General features: G+C 42.6%; 1 protein-coding gene across 2 annotated transcripts in view; it reads right to left on the bottom strand.

The window, feature by feature from the left end:
* The window catches only part of CIT (citron rho-interacting serine/threonine kinase), a 138,280-nt gene extending 112,734 nt beyond the window's left edge, over positions 1 to 25,546 (bottom strand). For both annotated transcript variants that reach the window (XM_081113434.1, XM_081113435.1), the window contains exons 1-3: positions 25,459 to 25,546; positions 18,749 to 18,952; positions 17,169 to 17,322 (exon numbers count right to left, since the gene is read on the bottom strand). In XM_081113434.1, coding sequence (XP_080969560.1) covers positions 17,169 to 17,322; positions 18,749 to 18,952; positions 25,459 to 25,476 — 376 coding nt within the window. In that variant the 5' untranslated portion in view covers positions 25,477 to 25,546. The remainder of the gene's footprint in view (positions 1 to 17,168; positions 17,323 to 18,748; positions 18,953 to 25,458) is intronic.
* Between the last annotated feature and the right edge of the window lie 2,019 nt (positions 25,547 to 27,565).

The raw sequence follows: 27,565 nt of genomic DNA, 5'->3' as shown, positions 1-27,565 counted from the left end.
TTTTAAGTCCTGACATTCATTAGAAGCTTTGAGGGGGGAAAAATTTATTGCCTTCAAAAGTATTCAAAACATAGCCCTGGTCAGTTTGGCTAAGTGGTTAGAACGTCGGCCCTTGGACTGAAGGGTCATGGGTTCAATTCCAGTCCAGGGGACATACCTCATTGCAGGCTCAATCCCCAGCCCTGATCGGGGCATGTGCAGGAGGCAACCAATCAATTTGCCTCTCTCACATCCATGTTTCTCTCTCTCTGTCTCTCTCCCTCCCCTCCACTCGCTCTAAAAATCAATGGAAAAATATCCCTGAGTGAAGATTAACAAAAAAACACACAAAAGATTTTCTAATTTTGTTGCTGTGTCTATCATCTGCTTTCCCCACTGGAACACCAGCTCCATGAAGGGAAAGACTGTGCTGTGTTCACCATGACACACCTCACACCTACAGCAGTACCTGGCTGTCCTTGTTCCATGTTTAATATCTGGTTTGAAGGAAGGAATGAATAATAAGCCTTAGATGTGGGATAATTTCTTAGACCTAAAGGGTTATTTCATGCAATATGCCACTTTAAGAGACCCAATTTAGTCATGAAGAACTGACACATAATATATATATATATATATATATATATATATATATATATATATATATATATATATAAAAGCGTAATATGCAAATCGACCGGGCAGCAGAACGAAGGGTCGGCAGAACCACTGGTCGCTATGACGCACACTGACCACCAGGGGGCAAACGCTCAATGCAGGAGCTGCCCTCAGCCTGCAGGCCCCAATCGCTTGATGGGGAACGGGGAACCGGGGGTGGGTGACGGCGGATGTGGGTGGTGCCAGGCCAAGGCAGGTGCAAGGGCCCCGACTGCCCCGCCAGTCGCCCCATACACAGAGGATGACCGGCGTCAGTGGTGGGGACAGGGGGCCAGCTGCTGGCAGCCAAGGAAGATCGGCCCTGATCACAGGCCAGGCCTAGGAACCCTACCCATGCACAATTTTTGTGCCCTGGGCCTCTAGTATGTAAATAAAAACACCTGAGCCTAGATATGGCTCATAAAACTCCTATGACTTTTAATCATCACTGTGGTCACAGACATTGGTGCTGAGTTGTGTGTGGCAGAGGTAGAAGATGAATAGCAGCCAACACAGTGTCATAAAGGACAATGGCACATAAATCAATATAATGAATCAGGACTGTGCCTGAAACATAGTGGGCATTCAATAATATTAAATCGAAAACATTTGCAACTTTATTCCATCTACCATGATGTCCTGCACCTTAAAAAAGCACTATTTAGCCCAGGCTGGGTAGCTCAGTTGGTTAGAGCATCACCCCGGTACGCCAAGGTCATGGGTTCAATCCCCAGTCAGGGCACACGCAAGAATCAATCAATGAATGCAAAAATAAGTGGAACAAAGAGTCAATGTTTCTCCCCCCCCCCCCCCCACATCCCTCCCTTCTTCTCTCTCTAAAATCAATCAATAAATAAAAATTAAAAAACAACAACTACTTAGTCTGGCCATGTGGCTCAGTGGTTGAGCATCCACCTATGAACAAGGAGGTCACTGTTCGATTCCCAGTCGGGGCACATGCCCAGGTTGTGAGCTCAATCCCCAGTAGGGGACGTGCAAGAGGCAGCCGATCAATGATTCTCTTTCATCATTGATGTTTCTACTATCTTTCCCTCTCCCTTCCTCTCCGAAATCAATAAAAATACATAAAAAAAAACTACTTAACTAATTAAGTAGTTGATATGTTCAAACCTATAAGGAAGACCACAAAAAAATAAGCTATCTTTCAGTTCCTTAAAATCTGAGGTGCCACTGGGATTGCACTTACCCGAGTTAAAAACACAGAACTGCAAAATAAGTGAAAGGGAAGCAATTTCTGTTGTTTAGAGGTCAGGTGTGAATAGTCAAGAATACATCAGTGGAGTGAGAGTGAGTTTTGAAGACGGGGATACAGGAAGTTTTGTGTGTTCCTGAAGGGAAGTGTCATGGAGGTGAATGAATCTCAAGAGTTGGTTAAAAGGTGTCTTCGTGGCTGAAGTGTGGGGAAGAGTGCTACTTTAGATAAGCCACAGAGCAGCTGCCCAAGAGGCTGTGGGTAATGAGGCTGCAAAGTCCGTGAAAGGGAAATCTTGGCTGAACCTCGAAAGGGGGGATCCTGGATTGGACTGACAGGAGGGATTATTAGAGCGAGCCTTAGAGTGCTGCGCTGGTGTCAGCTCCTGAGACTGATATGATCGTTTCCGTAGTGATAGTTGGAAGAGGTCGACGCCAGAAACCTCTAAAGGACAAGTCTACAATAGTCAACATGACAAATTCTATCCAAAGGAAGTGATAACAGAAACAGACACGGTGTGGGTTAACAGGAGACGGGCAACAGAAAGAAAAGGCAAAATGTAACAACTGATGCAAGGGCAGTATTTGTTATCATTTTAAAAATATCAATGACCAGCTCTAATTCCAAGAGAAAAGGGTTACGATAGAAAGAGCAAGCTAACCCAATATCAGAGGTCTCCTGAGAATGAACCACGAGAGTAAGTCAGGGGATAGGCAAATAGAGCTAATTACTAAATACACAGAAGTAACAGAGCCCATGAGAACAGGTTATATTCCTTACAGCCTCCAGGTGGGAGGCAATCAGATATAATTCATTCAAATGATACACTGTATAAATTATTCAAAAAGAAGACAAATCATAACTAGTTCCAATAGAGTTAAGTAAATTAAAAGTTATCCCATCTCTTTACTTCCCAAAAGAGTCATAAAAAGACTTTAGGGCACTGGTTCTCAACCTTCCTAATGCCGCAACCCTTTAATACAGTTCCTCATGTTGTGGTGACCCCCAACCGTAAAATTATTTTCGTTGCTACTTCATAACTGTAATTTTGCTACTGTTATGAATCGTAATGTAAATATCTGATATGCAGGATGTATTTAGGCGACCCCTGTGAAAGGGTCGTTCAACCCCCAAAGGGGTCGCGACCCACAGGTTGAGAACCGCTGCTTTAGGGCAATGTTGATTTGCCTGGTGATTTTCACAAGGTAGCTTCCAAGTAAATGAAAAGGAAGTTAGCGTTACTAGAGTATGCTTTCGTCAGTCCATCGCCAGGTGCTAGGGTCTGGCTGCCAGCTGCTGAGCAGAGTTCCTCTCTGATGGCAAAGACGAGATCTCGAGAGGGTTGTGAGCTCTGTCTGAAACTCATTCTCAAAAGCCATGTCCCTACTGGGCTACTTACTGGCAAGTTCTTGGGTAACAGCTTACGCTCCCCACAGAATTGTACGTCAGAGACACTTCCTCTCAGTTCTGGTGGCACTTGAACCAGATTTCGAACTCTTCCTTCTGCTTTGTTTCTCCCTTCCCTCTCAATCTAGGTGCCCAGTGGCCTGTGACACATCTACACAGGCTAGAAAACACTCCAAAGACAGACCTGCTCACACTGCAGCTGGGCATTTCTCTGCAAAGTGGGGTTTGGACAGACCCAGTTTGGGACCCAGGGGGAAGCCCCAGACTCTACTTTAAACAAAAGCAAGTGAGCTGGTTCATCGGCTTCCATTCCGTAGAATCTGCTCACCCTCAGTCTCAACAACTGAATTACTTACAGCCAAGAACACACTGGATCTGGTTCATTCTTTGCTGCCCTCAAGACTCTGTAGTATCCTTTCTTCCAACATTTTCATATTTTATTTTTAAATTTTTTGCTATGAAAATTTTCACATGCTCAGAAGCAGTAAGGTAGAAAAATGAATTCCCATGTGCCCATCACCTTCCATTGCATCTCACCCCATCCCTACCTTGTCTGCATGCTTGTTGATTATTAAAGGCAAACCCCAGAGATCCTATCATTTTGCCCATCATTACAGCAGGAGAGATCTCTCAGCCAGGGTTTCCCAGCTGATTTGTTGTAGGGGGCTGCCAGGTGTATTATAGGTTACCCGTATCCACAACCTCGACCCACTAATGCCAACAGCACCTCCAGTCATGACAACCAAAAATGCCTCCAGACATTTCTAAATGTCCCCTGGAGGGCAAAACTGCCCTCAGTTGAGAACCACTGCTCTAATACAAAAGGACTTTTACACACACACACACACACACACACACACACACACACACAACACTGTCACGCATCCAACAAAGTTAATAGCAACTCTTCAACATTTTCTAATACCACGTTTGTGTTAGACTTTCTCCAATTGTCCCAAAACTGTTTCTTTACAGTTGGTTTGTTTGAAGCAGGATCCAACCAAGGTTCATACACTGATTCAGCTGGTGTACCACCTAATCTACACCATGTAATGCTATTTATTGGTTTAAGAAACTGGATCACATGTCCCTACAAAATTTCCCACATTCTGCACTTGGTTGGTTTTACTCTTGTGACTCGTTTAACATGTTTTCTGTCCTGCATGTCTCCTATAAACCGGCAGTTAAATCAAGGGCCTTCCGTATATTCATATTCAATTCTTTTGGCAAGAATACTCCCCAGGGTGTGTTGGCTACATACTAGGGCATGATATTAGAGGGCACAGGATGTCTGCTTTTTCCCTTCTTGTGATGTTAAGAAAGACCCAATGAAAAGGATTCCAACGGTATCAGCCTGATCCCTCCACCATAAAGGTCCCTCCAATCTTTCAATGAAAGGTCACTGATGACCACTGCCCACAGCCATTATTTCATTAAGGGCTACAAAATGGTGGTTTTCTAACTGTCATTCCTTCTGCATTTATTACCACATCAACAATTTGGTTACCCTAGAAGATAGTTCGAATAGGAAGGCAAGATAAATGCTTGGGTCTTTCCCTATATTTAGGAACATTCAGAGTAATGAGTTGGAGGGTGGGGGCCCTCAGCCATGGCCAGAAATAACCAATAAGATTTGGTTATTTTCAGTTATTGGTGTGAAGTCATGAATTTTTATATAGTTGATGTCTTCACTGCAGTCTTTTCGATGGTCCTCTTGTCCCACCTTAGACCAGAGAAGCCCCTCTACTAGATATTCTTGCCAAAAAAAAAAAAGTCAAATCAGAATTCATTTTAGTTTTTGGAGCTGCCTTCCAGTTTACAGGGACTGGAAGAGCAAATACAAAACCACCACCACCATCATCCCTACTGAGAAAGCAGAGACAAAAGTGGGGATGTTCTATAAGACAATGACCTCACTTCATCAAGTCAATGACATGGGGAAAAATTTTTTTTAATATAAGCCCATCTCCATAGCTGACTATATTCCAAGATATGAGTGACTTTACATCCAACTGGAGTGTTGGCAAGATGTAGAGAAACTAGATTTCTCATACACTGTCAGTAGGAATGTAAAATGGCACAACCACTTTAAAAAACTTTGGCACTTTCTTAAAAAGTTAAGCATATATCTATGATCCAGCCATTCCACTCATGGGCATTTGTCCAAGACAAATGAATGCATGTGTCCATAGACTTGTACACAAGTGTTCATAGAAGCTATATTTCAAATAGTCAAAAACTAGAAACAACCCAAATGTCTATCAGCAGATGAAAGGATAAACAAATTGTGGTATATCCATACAATGAACTACTACTTAGCAATAAAAAGAAATGAAATAATGATACGTCCTACAATGTGGATGAATCTCAGAATAATTATAAATGAAAGAAGCCGGATAAAATAAATACATATTGCATGGTTTAGTATCAAGTTTAGAAAATATAAACTGGAGTGACAGAGGCAGGTCAGTCATGGTCTGAGGGCAAGGGAAGGGAAGGGGAGAGGTGGTAGAGAAGAGTTACAAGGGGCATGAGGAAACGTTCGGGGTGATGGATATGTTCATATCTTGAGGGTGGTGACGGTTTCACAGGTGTATACATACGCCAAACTTAAGCGCACACTTACAATGCATGTACTTACTATGCGCCTATTCTTCCCCAATAAAGCTGTCTCCGACCATTGGGAAGGGAGAATATTTTGTCCCCAAGTCTCTCCTGGTCTAACAAGCTTCCACCCAGGCTCCTTCACCCCATGAGGTAGGCGTGTAGAATAAACACATGTAGTCTCACCCTTTAATTCACCTCTCCCCCAAGGAAGGACTTAGACATTCAGCAGGCTATTTTAGTGGCGCACAGGGTTGCTGCGAAAACAAGAACCAGGCTTACCACTTCCTGTTTTATTGCCCATGTCCAGATGCAGCAGGCACTCAACCAAGTGCCCACGCTTGTCCTCCTTATTTCCATCACGCCTACTGCGCAAGGCCTCCCAGTCCACGAGGGAAGACCTCCATTCTTCTCTGTTCAATAGGGTAGGTGAATTTAACAGAGCCCTACGTCGAAGGTTACTGAGCACTTACCTTGCCAAGAATAAAGTGGATATTTCCGTCCCTATCTGGCTACCAGTTCTTTGTGTGTGTCCCTTGTTAGTCAGAATTTTGAGGGACAGAAGGGTGGGTCTTAGAACCCGAAGTGTCAGTGCTATACCTTTCCTTTCTATCAGCAGGGATCAACAGAGTTGGCCACACTTTTCTCTGAAGTGAGACACTGAAAATCATTGCCAAGCCCTCAGTCATGAACAACCTGGACCTCCTTGTCTTTGTCCCAGGCTTTAATCTCTTTGACTCCTGCCAACTGCCCTCTTTAATTCTATCCAAACATCGCCCTCTGAATATGTACGTAAATGCAATCACCACACTTCACAGAGCTGACTGTGAAGTTGGCTGCTGAATATAGTCCCAGATGTTTAATATAATTTTGAATCTTTGGCCAAATCATTTCCATGATTGCTTGGTTGTGGAAGGTTTTCTGGCAAGTGAGAATTTAAGGGCTATGGATTCCAATTTATGGGCTTTCTCTACAAACCTATTTCCTGTTTCCCATCTTCTCCCAGAAAAGGCACTAATTTACCTCGTTTAGAGTTCATTAACTGAACTGGAACTTAGCATTGCATTGTTGGCTTACACGAAGAGGCACTATAGGAAGAATCATAGGGAAGTCCCCAGGGCATGTATTGGAAGGATGTGGCCCACCATGTCACAAGGGGTCTCATTTATAGGGAAGCTCCTCAAGGCTCAGTATCCAGAAAATCAAATCTTTTCTGAGCAAACTATTCTGGGTCTCTTTCTCGTGGAACTGAGGCTCGTGGGACTGTTCATAATATTTTCTGCTGTGGCCACTAGAAGGCTGAGAGTACCAAATCTGTCTTCTACAACTTGACAGGCACTTGCTTGTTTTCACCTTTGACCCTGATTTTATTTCCTTACCCTGATATTTCTACCACCCAGATTTCTACATTTATTTTGTATCCTTTTAGTACTGCAATTATAACTAAAATAAGCTTGTTTCAACTTATCTTGGAATAAAGTGAAATATTACATATGTTTAACATCTGGATGTAGCTTCTAGAATGAAATCCTATCATTTTAATTCATAAGCATTTGGCTCTTTTTAGTCTATTTTATCTTGTCAATGACTTACTCTCTAAAAAAAGAACAGCCCTCAAGAGACACATCGATATCCACCTGTATATCCCATAAGACGGTAAGAGCTTCTGACGACATGTCTTCATTATTCCGTCTTTAGGTTTTAGCAGGTGGTCCAGTAAGTGTGTTTCTGCTATCACTACTATACCATCCCCCCTCTTTCTACCCTCCTATACCAGTTCCCCAAGCAGCTCCTTTCCTCCCTTCCTCCTGCCCCTGAAGTGACTGGGTGAGTGTCTGACAGGGAGATACTAGTACATTTAAGGGGCCACCCAAGGCTAACAGAGAAGTACATCTACCACCGTCCTCAAACTATTTTCTAAAACAACACATGGCTGGAAGCCTGCTCAAATGATAGGAGACCTTAAAAAGGCTCAAAACACACACACACACACACACACACACACACACACACACTGCACAAGCCACTGAGAGAATGCTATCTGAAAAACAGAACACTAAAATAAATAACTGAAATATTCATATTAAAACCGTAAGTGGCTTTTCATTTGAGAAGAAAGCACCGCTCATTTGAAATCAATAGTCAGAGTGGCAAATTCAAAGGATAAACACAGTAGGGTTTTGCAAAGACTTTCCCCTCATTTATTCCAATGATGCAGGAAAATAACCTGACAATAAATACTCCTGAATTCTTGAGAGGCAGTATAATGATGCTGTTAAGAGTACAGGCTGTGCTGTCGTTTATATTAACAGAAAATATTATGGAAAGTTATACAAAAATTTGGCAGTAGTGGTTCGCTGTAGGGAGAGGAACTGGGTGTGTGGTGGGAAGATGTTTTTCATTGTATAACCTTCCCTGACACTGGAATGTTTTCCCAGGGACTGTACTACTTTTCATATAAATAAAAGCTAAGAGAGCTTGGAGTCAGGGAGATCTGATTTGACCTCTGCCACTGTCAACGCCTGGCTCGGTGACCTTCACCAAGCGGCTTCATCTCTTTAGGCCTTAGTATCCCATCTGTACTGTGGGACTAATAATTGTACCTGTCTCACAGAGGTTTGGGGAGAAGTAAATGAAACAAGAACATGCATAAAGTATTTTGCAGAGCCCCTAGCATATAGCAGGTGCTCAATAAATGGCATGGCAGTATAATACGCAAATAAAAAAGTGTTAATGATGAAAAACCGAATCCATCCTTAATTAAAGGTAAATATAAAATGACAGTTAGCTGCGGTGTGGGAAGGCATAAAACTGCCTTTTTACAACCATATGCTATCAGCAGGTGAAGATTAAGTTAAACCACCATCTTGAAAGTCACGAAGGATATAAAGCCCATCTGAGGGAGAACTTTCAATTCCTCAAAAGCAGAACCTAAAATTTGGCATTTCTAAGCACTTCCATCCACCCATTGAAGTTCTTAGCCAAAAAGCAGTTTCCCCGTAGCCTGACCTGAGCACAAAACTAAGAAGACTCCACAAACATGAACAAGAAACTCAGATCTAATTTTCTCCTCTTGCCAAGCTTCACAAATGCTAATATGCACAGGAATCTGATTCCTGGGGACCTTATTAAAATGCAGCTTCGGCTTAGCAGGTGGGGCGTGAGTCTCTGCATCTCTAACAAGCTCCCAGGTGATGCTGACGCTGCTGGTCCACGGTCCACACGCTGCACAGCAAGGTCCCACTGACCCCAGACGACGGCTCCACTGCTTATCAGCCAACAGCAATCTTGAGGGATTCCGATTACTGTGATACTCTCTCCTGGTAACAACCGGTCGATTCTTTTAAATCAATAATTCTGGCCCTAACTGGTTTGGCTCAGTGGATAGAGCGTCGGCCTGCGGACTGAAAGGTCCCAGGTTCGATTCCGGTCAAAGGCATGTACCTTGGTTGCAGGCACATCTCCAGTAGGGGGTGTGCAGGAGGCAGCTGATCGATGTTTCTCTCCCATCGATGTTTCTAACTCTCTGTCCCTCTCCCTTCCTCTCTGTAAAAAATCAATAAAATATATTTAAAAAAATAAATGAAATAAATCAATGATTCTGAACTGGGGGGGACTGTGTCCCCAAGGGACACTGGGCAATAAACATCTGGAGACATTTTTGGTTGTCACAACCGTAGGCATGGCCTCTATGGGTAAAGACCAAAGGTGTTGCTAAACATGCTACAATTCACACAACAGCCCCCACAACGAAGAATTACCTGGTCCCAAATGTGAATAGTGCCCAGGTTGAGAAATCCTGTTCTAAATAAACAGAAAACATGAGTCCAGTCCTCTCAATTCATCTCAAGACTATAAACCCCGATTTTAGAAGTAGGTCATTGATCCAGCAGTGATTGTCCTTTCCCAAGCTAAATCTGAGGTGTGGGAAGGGTAAGAGATTAGCAGAAAGAACAGAACGCTATACATAGAGAGGGGTCACTGGGTCATGGTCTACATTTTGTTTAAAATCAAGCATTGGTGATTCAGTAAGCCAGAATGACCAACTAAGCATTAAACTTTCTACCTTTTGAGGTGCAGCAATTTTAACAGAACCATAGCTCTATCTAAGCAAAGGCTCTAATGCTTAGACTATAAGCTCCATGAAGACAGGGTCATATCCAAATTTATTCACCTATAGAGCTACAGCACCCAATGTAGCCCTTAGACATTGTAGGTACTCAAATATCATGATGAGTCTTGTACATCCAAAAATTACTGCAATCTACACTAATAATAAGACAAATATGTAAATTGACCATACCTTAGGGACGCCCCACAGTCAATCAAGAGTGCGTATGCAAATTAACCCAACAAAGATGGCGGGCCTGTGGGCAGTGCGCACACACACAGGTGCCGAGCGGCTGGGGGCGGGGTGGTAACGCCCTCTACATCACCATGGCAGGCCTGTAGGCAGGACCTATGTGCTGAGCGGCTGGGGCGCGGGGCATTCCCACCCCCTCGGCTGCTCCAGGCCTACCTGTGCAGGCACCAAGCGGCCTGGGTCCCGGGGAAGCCACTGGAGTGTCTGGTCCTGTCAGCCCGGCCTGGGGGCAGCTGAAGTTCCCAATCCTTTTTGTTTCTGCAGCCCCTGGACCATAAGTGAAAACCAAGAGCACAGGGAGCACCAGGAATTCTGGGAATCATAATTCTGGTGGCAGCCCCCGGACCGGAAGCAGAAGCCCAGAGTGTCAGGAGCACCAGGAATGCTGAGAATCATAGTTCTGGTGGCAGATGCTTTGTGCAATCTCCTAGACACCAGAGCAAAGTGAGCCTGGAGCAAGTTACTTGTGTGGGTGGGGGATGGAGGGAAAGCAAAGGTGAGAGACATAAGTAAAGTCAAAGTGCTGAGGAAAAATTAAAAGGAAGATATCCTGCAACTTCTAGGAAATCTCCACCAATGGAGCAAAGAAAAAAAAAAGACCTCTACTATTCTGTGAGCACAAAACCAAAATAGGTTGGGGTCTCAGATAATTCACTCAGATGTGCTGGGGTCCAACCCCAGCAGGTCCAGGGGTCCCCAAAGGTGTGGACGGAGTCGGCGAAGAAGGAATGACACAGAGGCAGCGTTCAGGTGATCATCATAGCCAGGTTCTCTTGTCAGGGTCTCCAGCCAAGTTCTGTTCAGGATCTCCAGAGAGGTTCTGCTCTGGATCTCCAGCGAAGTTCTGGTTAGGATCTCCAGCCAGGTTCTGTGTCCATGTTCTCTTGCTAGGTTCTCCAGGTTCTCCAGCCAGGTTCTGTAGCCATGTTGCCTCGCTAGGTTCTCCAGCCAGGTTCTGTCCAGGTTCTCCAGCCAGGTTCAGTCACCAGGTTCTAGTCAGGTTCTCTTGCCAATTTCTGTAGTCAGGTTCAGTCCAGGATCTTTTGCCATGTTCTCTCGCTAGGTTCTGTCTCTAGGTTCTGAGGCCAGTTTCTGTCCAGGATCTTTTGCCATGTTCTCTCCAGCGAAGTTCTTCTGTCTCTAGAGAACGTTCTGTGTAGGTTCTGTGCCAATTTCTGTCTCTCTTTGTTTTGTCTTCTTACATCTGTATTTATACCAGTTGATTCCAATCCTATCAATCTCTATTTCAAAGGTTAGGGCGTTTCTTATCTCCATTCCAGGGAGTAAAGATTATGTAGCTTAAGCATGATTGTTCGTAGTTAAAGTGATTAATTACCCACCTGGCACTTAGTTAAGAGGTTTTATTCCCTCCCTAACTTCAGGGGAAAATCCCTACCTGGGGAAACAACCTTTCTCAGAGACCTTGGTAAAACACATAGTGCCTAGAAGGTGAGCAAACATATTAAGAACAGTATGCCATATATGCCAGGTCCCTTGAAACAGCAAGCATGGACCAGCTCCCGGCACAGATGATTGCAAAGACAGACAGAAATTCCTGGATTGGAGAGGGCTCCCCTGAGGGCTCCAGATTGGAGAGGGTGCAGGTTGGGCTGAGGGACCCACCCACCCCCCCCACCCCCCCCCACCCCCTCTCCGTGCATGAATCTTCGTGCACCGGGCGCCTAGTCCTATATAATAAAAGGCTAATATGCAAATCAACTGAACGGCAGAACAACTGGTAGCTATGACGTGCACTGACCACCAGGGGGCAGATGCTCAACGCAGAAACTGCCCCGTGGTGGTCAGTGCGCTCCCACAGGGGGGACACCACTCAGCCAGAAGCCGGGCTCACAGATGGCAAGCACAGCAGCAGTGGCAGGGGCCTCTCCCGCCTCCATGGCAACGCTAAGGATGTCCAACTGATGGCTCCAGGACTGCGAGAGGGCGCAGGCATAATGGGAGTATTGATATGGATTTTCAACTGCACACCACCAGGACCACCCCCCAGGGGCATTCCCAGACTGCGAGAGGCAACCACTTCCCCCCACCCCCCAAGTGCACAAATTTTGTGCACCAGGCCTCTAGTTACTAATATACGTAAATAGACACAGAGATTAAACCATCTATAGTGTGAGATGGTTTATGATATGTCATCATTACAAATCACAATTACTTCTGCTAGGGCATGCATGTTATTATAGAAAGAGCATGGGCTCTAGACCTCAACCCAAATCTGGCCCCTCTCACTCAATTGCTATATGACCTGGGATAAGTTACCACAATGTCCACATCTGTGAAATGGATATAAAAATCCTTACCTCTGACAGAATTGTTTAAAGTAATATGGTGTGATATACTTAAATACCTAGTAGTTGACTCAGAATAGGTGCCATTTCCTATCATACAGAGGGACTGGAGTAAAACACCCAATGGGTTAGTTACATAGTGCTTATTTCTACACACAACAATATGTAGAATTTCACCTGAGGCTAAGAAGAAATAGACCTCCTCTCCTTTAAACCAAATGCTGTCATCCCTCAGGTTAAGTGAGCATCCACAGGATTATGACCTTGTGGTTTCACTATTCAGATAGCAAATAATGATCATCAGCAAAAAAAAAGAGAGAGAGAGTTAGAAACCTATCTGACAGGGGAATATCTCAGTATTCAACTCCCAGATCAAAACAAAATGTACTTTCTGCTAACAAACGTTAAGGGCCTGAAAACTCAGAATAAGGTGCTACTTGCACTGACATCACCATGCCTTTTGGGGGGGGGGGGTGCAGGGGGGGGATATGTTTGGGAGAGTGCAACTGGAAGAGTGCACCAGACTGCTATGCTTCCCCCCTGATAGGAGCAGGGGCATGATGCCAGGAAGGCAGGTGCGACCCCAAAGGCATGAAAGAGGAGCTTGACTAAGCTTCAGCTTTCCGGAGCCCAAAATCAGAGTGGGTACAGCCAGACTCCGGACCAACACCTGAAACATCACCAGAACTGCATGGCCCAAGAAACACAGTACACTTAAGAGGCCCCAGACTAAAACAGTGGAAAGCAGCCTTGAAATAATGATAATAAGCAGCTGAAAACCCAACCTTACATCTGATTGTGTGAAGCTGGGAACAAAGCATCAGAGTAATGGGCACCCGGCGACCATGAGTGTGGCAGGGACTCATCACAGAGGTTGCTTGCTGGGAGAATAAGCATTCCTGAGTTGGGTCAGAGTCCTGGTGGTGCCCATATCACCCCCCAGGGGCAGGACCCAGGAGGGCACAGATGCTCCACCTGACTTCAGTGTCAAAGCCAAGACTTGTCCAAGTTTCTCTCAGAAGCCATTCCCAACTCTGTCATTCATAAATTTGCCCAGACCCTTCTTAAACTGCATTTATATATCCAGCCAAGACCACCTCTTGAGATAATGAGTTTTAGAAGATTACCTGCTGTGTTAAGCAGTACTTCCTTTAGTTACAACAAGAAAAAAAAGAATTAGGGGTGAAACAGCCGAGAGGTTAATGTTGCTTTCATCAAGGAACACTCTTGTGTGTGGAAAGTGGACTATTCAACAGTTTGGAACCACGAGGCATTTCAGCAGCAACCATGAACTTGGGAAACTTGATGACTTCAAGTGTATTGTTTAACAAAAGTCAATCAACATGTGCTTATGGGAAAAAAAAAGGCTGGACAAAGGCATAATTTCTGTTAGAGTGAGAACACAGCCCAAATTGCATGGAGTCCAGCAATGTTCTCACTCACAGAGCCCTGAGCTGACTGCAAATATGCAGGGATCAGAGGCTGGTGAAAATCAGAAAGCCTGCCAGGAGACGGTGAAATTAATGCCATGGCTCTCTGCATGGTCAGGGAGGCCGCGGGACCTCCAGGAAAGGGCACTACCAATCCTCACTGGGCAGGAAGATGCCACCCATTGGCTGAGCTACATTAGTTGATGGGATTAGTCCCAGCAACTACAAACACTCTAATTGCAATATGGTACCTGGATTTTGTTCCTGAAGAAGAAAGAAAACATGAGTAGGGACACTGGTGAAATAAGAAGCAGGTCTAAAGTTTATTAATAGTAATGCACCAATACTAATCTTAGTTTTGACAAATGTGAGATTGTTATGTAAGATGTTAACATTAGGGGAAACTGGGAGAAGGGTATACGGGAACTCTCAGTACTATCTTTGCAACCTTCCTCTAAATTTAACACTATTCCAAAGTAAAAAGTTTATTAAAATTAAAAGAAAAATTTTTGAAGCCAACATATTTCATGAAGTGATAGCTCATTGTGGTTTTGATTTGTATTCCCCTGATGATTAGTGATGTTAAGCACATTTTCATATAACTGTTGGCCATTTGTATGTCTTCTTTAGAAAAATGTCTTTTCAGGCCCTTTGCCCAGAACCCTGGTTCTTAAAACTTGATGGTTTTTATTGACTTCCAACTTCCAGTATAGTGGCTCTGAATAGTCATGAAATATGTTGGCTTCAAAAATTTTTCTTTTAATTTTAATAAAAGAGATCTAATGTACAGAATTACTACAGTTAACAATACTGTACTGAAGTCTGGAAATTTGCTAAGGGAGTAGATTTCAGGTACTCTCACCACAAAAAAATAAAAGTAAGAGAAAAAACTAACTGTGAGATGGATATGTTAATTAGCTTGACTACAGTAATCATTTCATCATGCATATGTATAGCAAATCATCATGTTGTACATCCTAAATATATACAATTTTTACTTTAAAAAATAAATTTTAATAAAAGAATTAGGATTCAGTTGGGTGAAGAGAATTCCCTTATAAAAATGAGTGTGTCGGGGGGAGAAGGGACAGGACATGTGTTAAAAATAAGGAAAAAGTAGGAGGGCACTTATTAGCATATGGAAAAATTAAGATAGCCACAGAAAGAATAGTGAGCCAAATATGGCAGCAACAAGTGTGAAGATGACCGAGACTATTAGTAATCCATCACAAAGTCATCTCCTCCCAAAGACAACCATGACCTTCAGAGATGGGCCTCATGATGGGACAGCATGGGCCACATTCTACACTGGCATGTGTTCTCCACAGGGCTATATCATTTACAGAACAGTGGTTCTACTTGTAAACCCAAAAGCCTAAAACCTATAAACAGCCCGAAAGGAAAAGACTAGAACAAAATCTGAGAATTCTTTTTTTTTTAATATATTTTTATTGATTTCAGAGAGGACAAGGGAGGGAGAGAGAGATAGAAACATCAATAATGAGAGAGAATCACTAATTGGCTGCCTCTTGCACGCCCCACAATGGAGATGGAGCCCGCAACCCGGGCATGTGCCCTTCACTGGAATCAAACCCAGGATCCTTCAGTCCACAGGCCGACACTCTATCCACTGAGCCAAACCAGCTAGAGCAAAATCTGAGAATTCTGATACAATACTGAAAAGTAAAGGTTTACCAAAAAAAAAAAATAAGTTAATCACTATTCCCTGACTTACTTGAGTGGAGATATGTTCTTAGACATAATCCACAAGTGCATGCATAAACCATTAGCTGCTTATTCAAGAATCTATATATAGTATAAAAGGCTAATATGTAAAGAGTCCCCTCGGGAGTTCGAAGGTGAGACCAGAAGTTCTAGTGCTCACTATGGCATGCACTGACCACTAGGGGCAGCATGGAACATGGTGGGTGACCAGTAGCGCCCCAGCTGAGGGAGTGAGGGAAGGAGGAGGTGGGGAGGTGGGGAACCTGATCAGCCCTGATCGCAGGCCAGGCCAAGGACCCTGACGATGCATGAATTTCATGCACCGGGCCTCTAGTATTAGAGATAAGAAGGCAAGGCAAGAAAAGATTAAGTATCTGAATAGCAGCTAACAGAAATTGTATCTTCTTTCTAAAAGCAAAAAGGAAGACTGCACTGAAAATGTATTGCTGATTAAAAGCTCAGAACCATGGAGAGTTGGGGGTTGATGCCTAAATAGTAGAAAAATAAAGCAATGTGGCTACCAGAGGGAAAAAAAGCCAAGAAAGACTTATGGAAGTGCAACCTACTTAAATATTTTGGCAGGAGGTTAGAGAAACCATCAAAATGGCTTTCAACTGAACAATACTGGATCTTAACCCAACACGTTCCAGCTAAAGGTGCAAGCGGTGATAATTACAACAGTTCCAACTAGAAGCCTGGTTTTGCCACCTAGACATGGCTTCCACTTCCCCACCTCCCCTCATCAGCAAAAATAAAACACACTCAAGCAGACCAATGGCTTTCTGACTGGCTAATCTATGCTAATCACTGGGTCAGGTCACTAGAACACATTCAATAAACAACACACCCAAATAAAAAAAGGTTTTAAAAAATCACCAATTTGTAAAAACCCAAGCATTTTTATTTTGTTGACAATAAATCAGGCGTTTGCTTTTAATGAAGTTAGTTTGCATTAGTTCATTACAAAGTGATATATGAATGAATCCACTCTGTGTATACATTATAGATTTTACATACTTGTGGGCAAACACAAAAATTTTAGAGGGAAGCAAATGAAAATGCGAGGCATCTATGGCTTTACTACAGGCTTGGCCATTAGCAGAGCAACCTGGGCACTTTGCCTAATCTCGGAATCCTTTTCCTAACCTGTGAATGAAATACCCAGGCCCACTTTTCCTCTGGAAGGAAACTCTATTGAAGCAAGTGACCACCTTCAAACTCCATCTCTCTAACTTACTGAGGGATAATATTCTAAAGGCCGCATAACCACGGAGTTTGACCAGTGACCCAGTTCTGTGCAAGCAACTTTAAAGTGGAATTACTCAGACAGCTGCATTACACCATCAGCCTTTTTTATCCAGTAGATAATGAAAGCCTTACTGTTATAGTTTATACCAGCTTCTGTGGGTCACAATAATTTCAGATCATTCTCAAGTGTTTCTGAATCCCAACCCCAGAACTGAAGGAACCGCAGCTCTACTTACAGTTACGAATGTTATTCCAGTCGATTTTTGAGAAAAAAGGATGGCAGCAAAGGCCTTCAAACTTCAGTCTCTCTTTCTGGCCACACAACAAGCTTTGAATCAGATCCAGTAATTCACTGCTAACTTTGGGGTCATCTGGAAACTTCAAAAACCGCTATTCCAAAAAATAAAATAATTTCCTTAGCAAATTCAGCTTCATATGCCCAATATTAAGAAAGTACTTCTCATATATGCAAGTTTCTTTCTTTTTTTTTTAAAGAAGGAAGTTTTGTGCCCTCTTCAGTTTGAACCAAAGGCAAGCTCCCAAAATAAATGGCCTGTTCACAGGAATAGGCCTCATTTCTTTGCAAGGGTTCAATACTTTTCATGACTTGACCCCTGCTCCTCTACCATTTCATCTCGCTCCATTCCCCATCTCCCTCTTGACTGTCCCACAATGATGAGCTATTTAAAGCTGCCTGAACAAATCATGCTGTTCTGTCTGCCTAGAAAACCCTGCCCACCCTGAGCCCTTCTTCCCTGCCTAGCTCTTCCACCCTATCACTCCCTCCTGCACTCTCCTCTGTATTCTGCTTTTGCACACATACATGTATTCTGATTTCTGTGTGATGATGGAGGAAGAAGGCAGAGAACCTTCTCCTTGCTCATCACTGTAAACCTGATACCTAAATGTAGCGAGTGCGACCTACTCATTGCTGAATGGTGGGCTGAAATGAAGGGAATAAATCAGCCCCAAGAATCATCTAAGTGGAAACTTTAACTCAAGAGGAGACTCAAGAATAACAAATAACTATGCATGTATTAAGCATATAAAATATGTATTATACATAGAAAAAATATGTATTAAGTATTCCAGAAAGATGAAATTGGGTGAGATACAAAAACCTGTGAAAACACTTCTCTTTTTCCTTTTGGTTGAAACTAAAACATTTATATTTGTCATATCTTTAAGAAATGGGCTCACTATAGTGAATAGTCAGTTATTAGAAAATAGTTTTAAATTCTACTTTATATATATTACTGTATTTCTGATTCATGCCCTGAATCACATTCGACAGCTCGCAGCACTACGGAGCCGTAGATAGCATAACATCAAGAGCATGGACTGCAAAGCCAGACTGCCTGTGTTATTTTTGGACAAGTTACTTAACTACTCTGTGCTTTGGTTTCCTCATCTGTTACAAGAAAATAATAATATCCACCTCACAGGTTGTTGGAGAATTTTCCAAGTTAATAAACTATATTTCATCAATTCTAAGACTCACATTTATTCACATTTAACAACACTGAAATCAAAATGCATCTTATACTCAAATCAAATATCAAAGATTAACTGGCAGCAGGTTTTCTTTTTCAATGGTGCACAAAATAATGACGTAGGCTTACAATTAATTATTGGCAGCTAAAAGTCAATAAACTACAAGTAACAAAGTGTTTAGAACAGCTTTTGGCATAAAGTAAGTGCTGTATAAGTATTTGCTATGTTATTAACCAGTACTGCTGGTTTACATTACAAATGCACATTCCACAATTTTTAACATTTCTTAATATTACCTCAAAATCTACTAATAGCTCTTTACCTGGAAATTCATGATGTTATTAAAGGTTCTGGCCGAAGTTCCCTCCGTGAACGGAGACCTTCCATACACCATCTCATAAGCAATAACTCCCACTGACCACCAGTCACAGTCGAGGCTGTAGACACCTTTTCCGTCCCCATTCATCACTGTCAACACTTCCGGGGCCATGTAATCTGGGGTCCCAATCGGGAGTTTGGCATTCACCTGGAAACCCATAAATAAAATGAACACAACAAGCTTTCAATTACCCTCAAATATATTGCGAACAGCCACATTTCAGACACAAGCTGATTTGCCGCTGATTACTCTTCTTCCAGGCACTTAAACCTTCTGTCGAGTGGCACACTGTTAGGAAATGCAAATGACTTACTACTTTTTTTAAGCACATAGTATAATCCAAAGGGAAAGGGCAAAGAGCTGTTGATATACCCTTTGGTTATGCAATGAGAGGGGAGTATATACGTGAAATGGAAGATAGCTTTTCTGGCACACGTTACGGATATGATAAAACTTCTCTTACTTATGAAACAGCACAGTGATAATGAATCCTAAAGATGAATCTCTAAGATCAATCTACCCATTACTGAAACACTGGCAGCTAGTTGGCAACACAATATTACAAACGTGTTCTATCTCAAGTTTAAATATTTGGAATCAACATTTTCACTTTGATCCATCCACAGGGCAAGATATGAAAATTTGCACGAGAGGTCAAATGTTACTGAGTTCACTTTCCTCACCCCTCCTCCTCCAGTTCCTTGTTCCCTCCCCACTGTTCAGAAACCAGGGCCCTCCAATCCAATGGCACCCAAGCATCCGACCTTGGCAACAAAAGATTAGGACGATGTAGCAGTCTTTTTATAAAGCTAAATATTTTCCATTTAAAGAACTGTCCTTTCTTTTTCTGAGAATTTGTCCTTCTGGCTGTTTTGGTGTTTAAATGTCCTTTGTTTCTTGAAATGATGCTCATGACAGAAGTAGGTTTTCTGCCCCTCACCCCACCCCTTCGGAGGCAACCTAGTAAGTCAGCAACAACCCTTTTGGTCTTCAAAATTGTTTTGAAGTTTCACTGAGCCATGAAATTTGAAGTCTAAGGATCACCTCTCTAACCTTTTTCCCCATAAACCAGAGAGGGCCTGATGTTAATCATATACAGTGTTGACCAGCTTGTCCAACAGGCTTCTCTCACATCAGCAGTTACATGGCACAAAAGAACTTTCTCCCCATTAAAGGATGTTAAGTGCCCCTCTGTGAGCCAAGAGATTTTATGGGTGAGGCCACATGTCTTTAATGCTGGGCTTTATATCAGGAAAGTAAATTCGCTTTGATTGGGAATTGAGAGGAAAGCGAATGTTTAGAGGACACTAGGAGGTCTCTTTTCCCCAGTGATGAAGACCCAAAGCTCTTCCAACTCTAAGTTTAATTTTGTCTATTCCTCTGACCCAGAGGCCCAGTGTGATAGGAAATGGACTCATTTTCCAGACTCCCCGTTTCTACCGCCTGCCTCAGGCCCACCATGTTTTCCCAAACTGTAACCCAGAAAGCAGTGTGATACTGTTACTCTTGACACTTGGGCCATCCACTACTTTGGGCAACAGGCTCTCCCTGCAAATACCCATTTGGGAAAGCTACAGGGTCACAAGAACCCCACGGGCCTGTGTTGCTGCACAAAAGTGAAGAGAACGGAAGAAACATATGGTCTAAGACAGCACACCCTAAGCCTGAGGAACTGAAAGTAGCTTACATCAAGAGGAAGCCTTGATGCTGGGAAGCCTCAGTCTAGACTTCTGTGCTTTAATGTGTGTATAAATGTTAATGAGCTCAACATAGGTTAGGATGAAATTGCAGGGTTTTGGTAAAAACCATCAATACTGACAATGAGAAATATCTTTTAAATATCAAAATAAGAAAATAAACACTATAATACCTTGATTTAACCAGGTGTTGGTAATGCCACTGTATCGTTGATTAAATGCTTACCCTTTATGCCTAATTATCTTGCAGAAACATTAATACACAATCCTCAAATGTACATCCTTTGCATATGTTGGGTTTTATTTTATCATCACACTAGGTTGTTTGAGAATATTCAGTTCTCCCTGTTTGCAGCTCACATGGCTTGGTTACTCGTCCACAACCAAAGAGCTGAAAGGAACTTGACTAGGTCATGTGTACCAGCATGACCCAGCAAAGGGTATAAACTGCCAATCCCTCATTTTCAGACTCATTGTTAGACTTATCAGAGAGATTCAGATAACTCCCCAAGTAATGCCCATAACAGATATGTGACCATAGGCATCTGCCTCATCCTTTGTAAATTTTCTAAATGTTAAAGAAAAATACTCCTTGGCTTGCTCTTTGTATATGTCCTACTATAGTAATTAACAGTAATTAACAGACTCTTAATGGCCATTAATGATTACTAAGTTTCCATTAGCTATTGACCTCCAAGCATATTAAACCTGTTTGATATGTAACCTCACACATCTTGATAAGGTTTTGCAAGATGCTTTCATTCTCCTCTGGGGGCAATTCACAGCCAGCTAATATGGGTAAGATATCAAAAAGGGAATCATGTACTAGAGTCCAGTCCAGCACACCATCTGACAAGGCCCCCGTTTTGTGAAGTTTCATTCATCTTCACTATATTGACAGGGAAAAAAATACACCAGTTCAGAAGGAGATGAGAAGAAAATGACTAAGAGGCAGAAGGGTCCGTCATATTTAGAGAAATAGAGGGTTTTAAAAAAAGAAAGAAAAGGATTGACCTAGCCGATTCTTTTATAAGCAGAAAGACAAGAAAAAGGTAAGAAAACCACTGTTTTCCTCTTCCCAAGCCCCTTCCCATAAAATGCTAAAACTATATAAAAATGCTTCAACCTACCTTTCCCCACCTCACTGCCCAGGGCATAAACATACACCTTTGCAGAAGCAGGGGGCTAAGAAATTCTCACTCCAACATAAATCTCAAAAATGGCTATCACCTATTGGTTTCCAACTGATCAATGGGGCTGATTTATAATCTTTATTTATAATCTTCTTACAATTGTTTTCCTGAGCTGAGACAGGTTAAAAATGTTAGCTGTTTACCATTCTTTGAAATTCTAATAAATGAAGTGGGTGACCTAACTCACACAGCACGTCAGTGGCACATCCTAGAACACCCAAATCTCCAGGCAGTAAGGTCTACCTGTACTTACTAAGAAAAATACTCCAAGGCAATATTCTAAGAAGCTTGAAATAAAGACAATGGAAGATAGAAAACAACAGATTTAAGATTCACAAATATCCAAAATACATAAACAATATTTGTGAGTGGTAAGGAAAAGGATTAACAGACTTGGGGTAACATACAATAATTTCAATCAATGTGGATTCAATTTTTATAGTGTATTTTGAGTACAAAAAACATTTAGAGCTCTGACCGGTTTGGCTCAGTGGATAGAGTGTCGGCCTGCAGACTCAAGGGTCCCAGGTTCGATTCCGGTCAAGGGCATGTACCTTGGTTGCGGGCACATCCCCGGTAGGGAGTGTGCAGGAGGCAGCTGGTTGATGTTTCTCTCTCATCGATGTTTCTAACTCTCTATCACTCTCCCTTCCTCTCTGTAAAAAAATCAATAAAATATATTTTTTTTAAAAAACATTTAGAACCTACTTAAGGGCTATAAAACATTCTATTTAAACTTTTTTTTTATTTGAGAAACATTGATTTTGTTGTTCCAAAATGTTATTTATGTAATCATTCGTTGCTTCTTGTATGTGTCCTGACCAGAGGTCAAACTCACAACCTTGGTGTATAGGGACAACACTCTAACCAACTGAGCTATCTGGCCAGGGCCATAAAATCTTCTATTTAATGGAAACACATTTCTAACCTACCTCCATTGGTCAAAAATACAAAAAAAAAAAAATTATAATTCTACTAGAGGCCCAGTGCATGAAATTTGCAGTCCGGGAGCCCTTGGGGGATGTCCCCACAGGGAGTGGGCCTAAGCCATCAGTCAGACAGCCTTAGCCCTGCTGCGGAGGCAGGAGAGGCTCCTGCCACCTCCGCAGTGCTCAGGGCTTCTGGCTGAGCAGCGCTCTCCCCGTGGGAGTGCACTGACCACCAGGGGGCAGCTCCTGCGTTGAGCGTCTGCCCCCTAGCCGTCAGTGTGCGTCATAGCGACCAGTCGTTCTGCCGCTCTGTCGATTTGCACATTAGTCTTTTATATATAGGAGGATATCCATACTTGATCTAGATTGCAGATACTTGGTCTTCTATAATAAAAGGGCCTTTGAATTTAAAACAGTGCTAAAAACCCCTACTTCTCTGGTTGTCACATGCTCGGCCCTAGAAGCAGGAAGTTCTGGAGAATGATTCTGTCTCCACAAGGAGAGGAGTGCAATACTCTTGAGTGTACAGGACTGATACCATCTCCTTGACCCAAATAATCCGGGGTTAAGCTCGTTGAGCTGCAAATAAAATAGTGCCTCTGGGAGGCTCCCTGCTGGAGTGAAGGTGCTACAATTAGCAGTGACAAGGGCAGTTTGAAGCACTGAAAAACAGAAACCGGAAATGAACGGGAGTCCTGTCTCTGCCACAAGGGGTCTGAAGAGAGTGACTCCAGATGCAAAGATAGGGCCTTCGTCCTAATTCCCATTTCTTCAGCAAGCAGTGACACTGGATCTTAGCCTCACATTCTGAGCAGGTTTATTGCAAACACATTAACTACATTTCAGATGCTTCTCAATCCACAGCAGTGATTCTCAACCCGGAGTGATTTTGCCACCCAGAGAACATGTGACAATGTCTGGAGACATTTTTGGTTGGTTGTTGCAACTGGAGGGGAAGGTACTATTGGCATCTACCTAGTGGATAGAGGCCAGGGATGCAGTTAAACATCCTGTAACACACAGGACAGCCCACAACAAAGGATTCTCCAGACCAAAATGTCAATGGTGCTGACTATGTACCTATGTTCCAATTATCAGATTATGTACCTATGGCCCAATCTATTTCTAGATGCATAAGATTTTGTTATAAATGCAATGTATAAGTTTTTTTTAATCTTATGTGGTAAAACTTCTGCTGTATTTAACTTTTTTTACGGAGCTTTATTCCACCATAAATTCAACACCTACGTTTTCATGCCTGTTTAGGAATTGCACATAATTTTAAAAACAAAATGTTTTGGTTCTATAATCTAATTCTTAATGTAATGGTCAAGAGGAATAGATTATAAAACATAATTTGAAATAATACCCACCTTTCCTTCAAGAAATTTGAGAAAGAAAGGTACTACTGAGCTAGGTAAGGCTGAGGCGTGTGGGGCCATGGTCCCTTTGGCCTCCGTGGGGAAGGGAGAAGGGGGAGCTCATTTTTTACGTTGACATTTTTCTACTCTGTTTTCCCTTTTTCTTCTGCTCCATTTGGGGCCCTTGGGGTTCTATCATCTCCCCATTTGGTCCCCTGGGTTGTCTTTGTCTGTTGATTCTAACTTGTAAATAAAGAAAGTATTATTCAAAAAAAAATACATATTGCCCTTTACAAAAAGAACTTAACTCTCACAGTTGGGGGGCATTTTGAAGAGCAGCTTCTCTAACCTCTTAATTTGTGCATTTTGACTAGAATCAGTATTTTCTGGAGAAAGAATAAAAGGCCAAACTCATAAGGACTTGCCTAGGTCACCGAGTGGTTCAGTTGTGAAATGAGTCTTAAAACCTAAGTCGATTTTCTCTTAGACTTATCATTTTTTGCATAATTGACCTCCAAATTCACATTTTAATATGTATCAACTTTATTAGATTTTTTTAATCTATTTTTTTTTTTACTGTCATCTTTTTCCTAAAGTATTCTCACTCTTGCTCTCAATAGCTGCCCTCCTGCCTTACTATTTAGCACATAGGATATTTATTAATTTTTACCATAGTTCCAGGACTCAGGATTAACATTTTGAGCACTTGGTTCTTAACGCTTAGGGTATTTGGTTCAAATGCTCTGATGATTAACTTTGATTTTGCTGCATGAAAAATAGAGGATTTGAAATAAAGAAGATTACATTTCATCAAAATATTTTAAGGTTAAAAAAAAACATAATGTAACAGAAGACAGTCTCTACCAGGCAGGGAAAACAAAATAAGCATTTTTCTCTCTTTTAAACCAACTATAAGAATGTTCCTAAAAATGTCTTGTAGGGTGTGAACAGGTATCCTATCTAATAATAGACAAAGATGCAGATTGACCATACCTTTGCTATGCCCACCATTGGCTAATCAGAGCGATATTCAAATTAACTGCCAACAAAGATGGAGGCTAACTTGCATATGCCATAGAAGGAAGCCAAGCAATGGAGCCGAGGTAGCGGAGATGGGCGGGAGAGAAGCTGCAGAGGAGGGCGGGGTAGGAGCAGCAGAGAAGGGTGGGAGAGAAGCAGCAGAGAAGGGCGGGGTAGGAGCATCAGAGACAGAAGCGAAGCCCTATTCTTGCAGGAATCCTCCTGCAATAGGCCTCTAGTTATACATAAAGGGTGCCAAGGTCAAGTAAGTCTGGGAAACGGCTCTGGGTCCCCATCTCCACTCTCATCCCCCTCAAGAAGTCATTTCACACGCTGGCAGAAAAAGGCTCCAAAATGTTACTCAGCTTTATCCCAGTATTTCCCAAACTTATGAGGATCACAGCACGCTTTCCAATACAACCTCTATTAAGCTAGCTTATTGCATTTTGTTACCATCTTATTTGAGTTCATTTTAGCAGCTGATCCAAAATCCACCAGCTTGATGTGTCCTGTGCGATCAATGAGAATATTCTCAGGCTTGATGTCTCTGTAAGAAAATCAGGCCACAAATTAGTGTTGTCTTCTCCATGCCAATCAGCAAATGCCTGCTTACCTAGGATATTGATTCGGCCAAGAATCTTAGTGTCTGCTGTAGAAAACAGTATGGAGTTTCCTCAAAAAATTAAAAATGGAACTCACATTTGACCCAGTAATCCCACTTCTAGGAATAAATTCCAAGAAATCAGAAACACCCATCAGAAAGGACATTTGCACCCCTATGTTCATAGCAGCACAATTCACCATAGCTAAGATTTGGAAACAGCCTAAGTACCCATCAGCAGATGAGTGGATTAAAAAACTGTGGTACATCTACACGATGGAATACTATGCTCTGTAATGGAACTCTTACCATTTGCAACAGCATGGATGGAACTAGAGAGCATTATGCTAAGCAAAATAAGCCAGTCAGAGAAAGAGAAATATCACATGAACTCATCATTTGTGGAATATAATGAACAACATAAACTGATGAAAAAAAATAGATCCAGAGACAGAAGTATCGAACAGACTGTCCAATCTCAGAGGGAAGAGGGGGGAGTGGATAGGGGGGTGTTAAGAGATCAACCAAAGGACTTGTATGCATGCATATAAGCATAAGCCGTGGACACAAACAGTAGGAGGGTGAGGACATGTCCTGGGGGGTGGGGGGGATGGGGAATGGTTGGGGAGAGGTCAATGGGGGGAAAAGGAGACATATGTAATACTTTAAACAATAAAGAATTTAAATTTTAAAAAAATCTAAGTGTCTGTGTTCTGCTATAGACCTCCCTACTGATGGATATAAATAATAAGCACACATTTGCAAAATACACTGAAGAAGAGGAGGAGGAGGAGGACTCCTATGATTCCTGGTCTAACCACATTCCACTCCCACAACATTCTCGGGGACATGAAACATCAAATAGTGAGGATGCACAGAAACCCATTTCAAGCGAGGATCGTGCGGAACACCTTTGTAAATTACAACAGGCGAGGTCAGAAGTACAATGCCATGGTTCTCTTCCTACATGGTATGTCAGCTCCTTCGGCAAGTCAAACCCTGTCTTTCTACCATGTAACGTAAAGACCCCTCTAAGAGCTCCTGGTCTTAATTAACTACGTGCACACACCTAATTAGCAAACTTGAGAACGTTACCATTCTAGATCTATTCCACTGAATGGGCAAGCTGAAATGACTGCTGCCGGGGTCCAACCCCAGCAGGTCCAGGGGTCCCCAAAGGTGTGGACGGAGTCGGCGAAGAAGGAATGACACGGAGACAGCGTTCAGTTGATCAGCAGCCTAGCCAGGATCTCCAGCCAGGATCTCCAGCCAAGTTCTGGTCTGGATCTCCAGAGAGGTTCTGCTTAGGATCTCTGGCCAGGTTCTGTGTCCATGTTCTCTTGCTAGGTTCTCCAGGCAGGTTCCAGGTTCTCCAGGTTCCCTAGCCAGGTTCGGTCACCAGATTCTGTAGCCAGGTTCTTCAGCCAAGTTCTGTCCAGGTTCTCCAGCCAGGTTCAGTCACCAGGTTCTAGTCAGGTTCTCTTGCCAATTTCTCTAGTCAGGTTCAGTCCAGGATCTTTTGCCATGTTCTCTCCAGCGAAGTTCTTCTGTCTCTAGAGAACGTTCTGTGTAGGTTCTGTGCCTAGGTTCTGTCTCTCTCTCTGTCTCCTAAGTTCTGTCTGCTGTTGTCTTGTTACAACTGTATTTATACCAGTTGATTCCAATCCTATCAATCTCTATTACAAAGGTTAGGGCGTTTCTTATCTCCATTCCAGGGAGTAAAGATTATGTAGCTTAAGCATGATTGTTCATAGTTAAGGTGATTAATTACCCGCCTGGCACTTAGTTAAGAGATTTTATTCCCTCCCTAACTTCAGGGGAAAATCCCTACCTGAGGAAACAACCTTTCTCAGAGACCTTGGTTAAAACACATAGATAGTATGCCATATATGCCAGGTCCCTTGAAACAGCAAGCATGGACCGGCTCCCGGCAGACTGCCATTTTGGAAAATTTCATTT

This window comes from Myotis nattereri (genome assembly GCF_964212035.1).
Source record: "Myotis nattereri genome assembly, chromosome: 19".
NCBI classification, from domain to species: domain Eukaryota; kingdom Metazoa; phylum Chordata; class Mammalia; order Chiroptera; family Vespertilionidae; genus Myotis; species Myotis nattereri.
The sequence above is the reverse complement of the archived record's forward strand: the minus strand, read 5'-3'. Positions and strand labels throughout refer to the sequence as shown.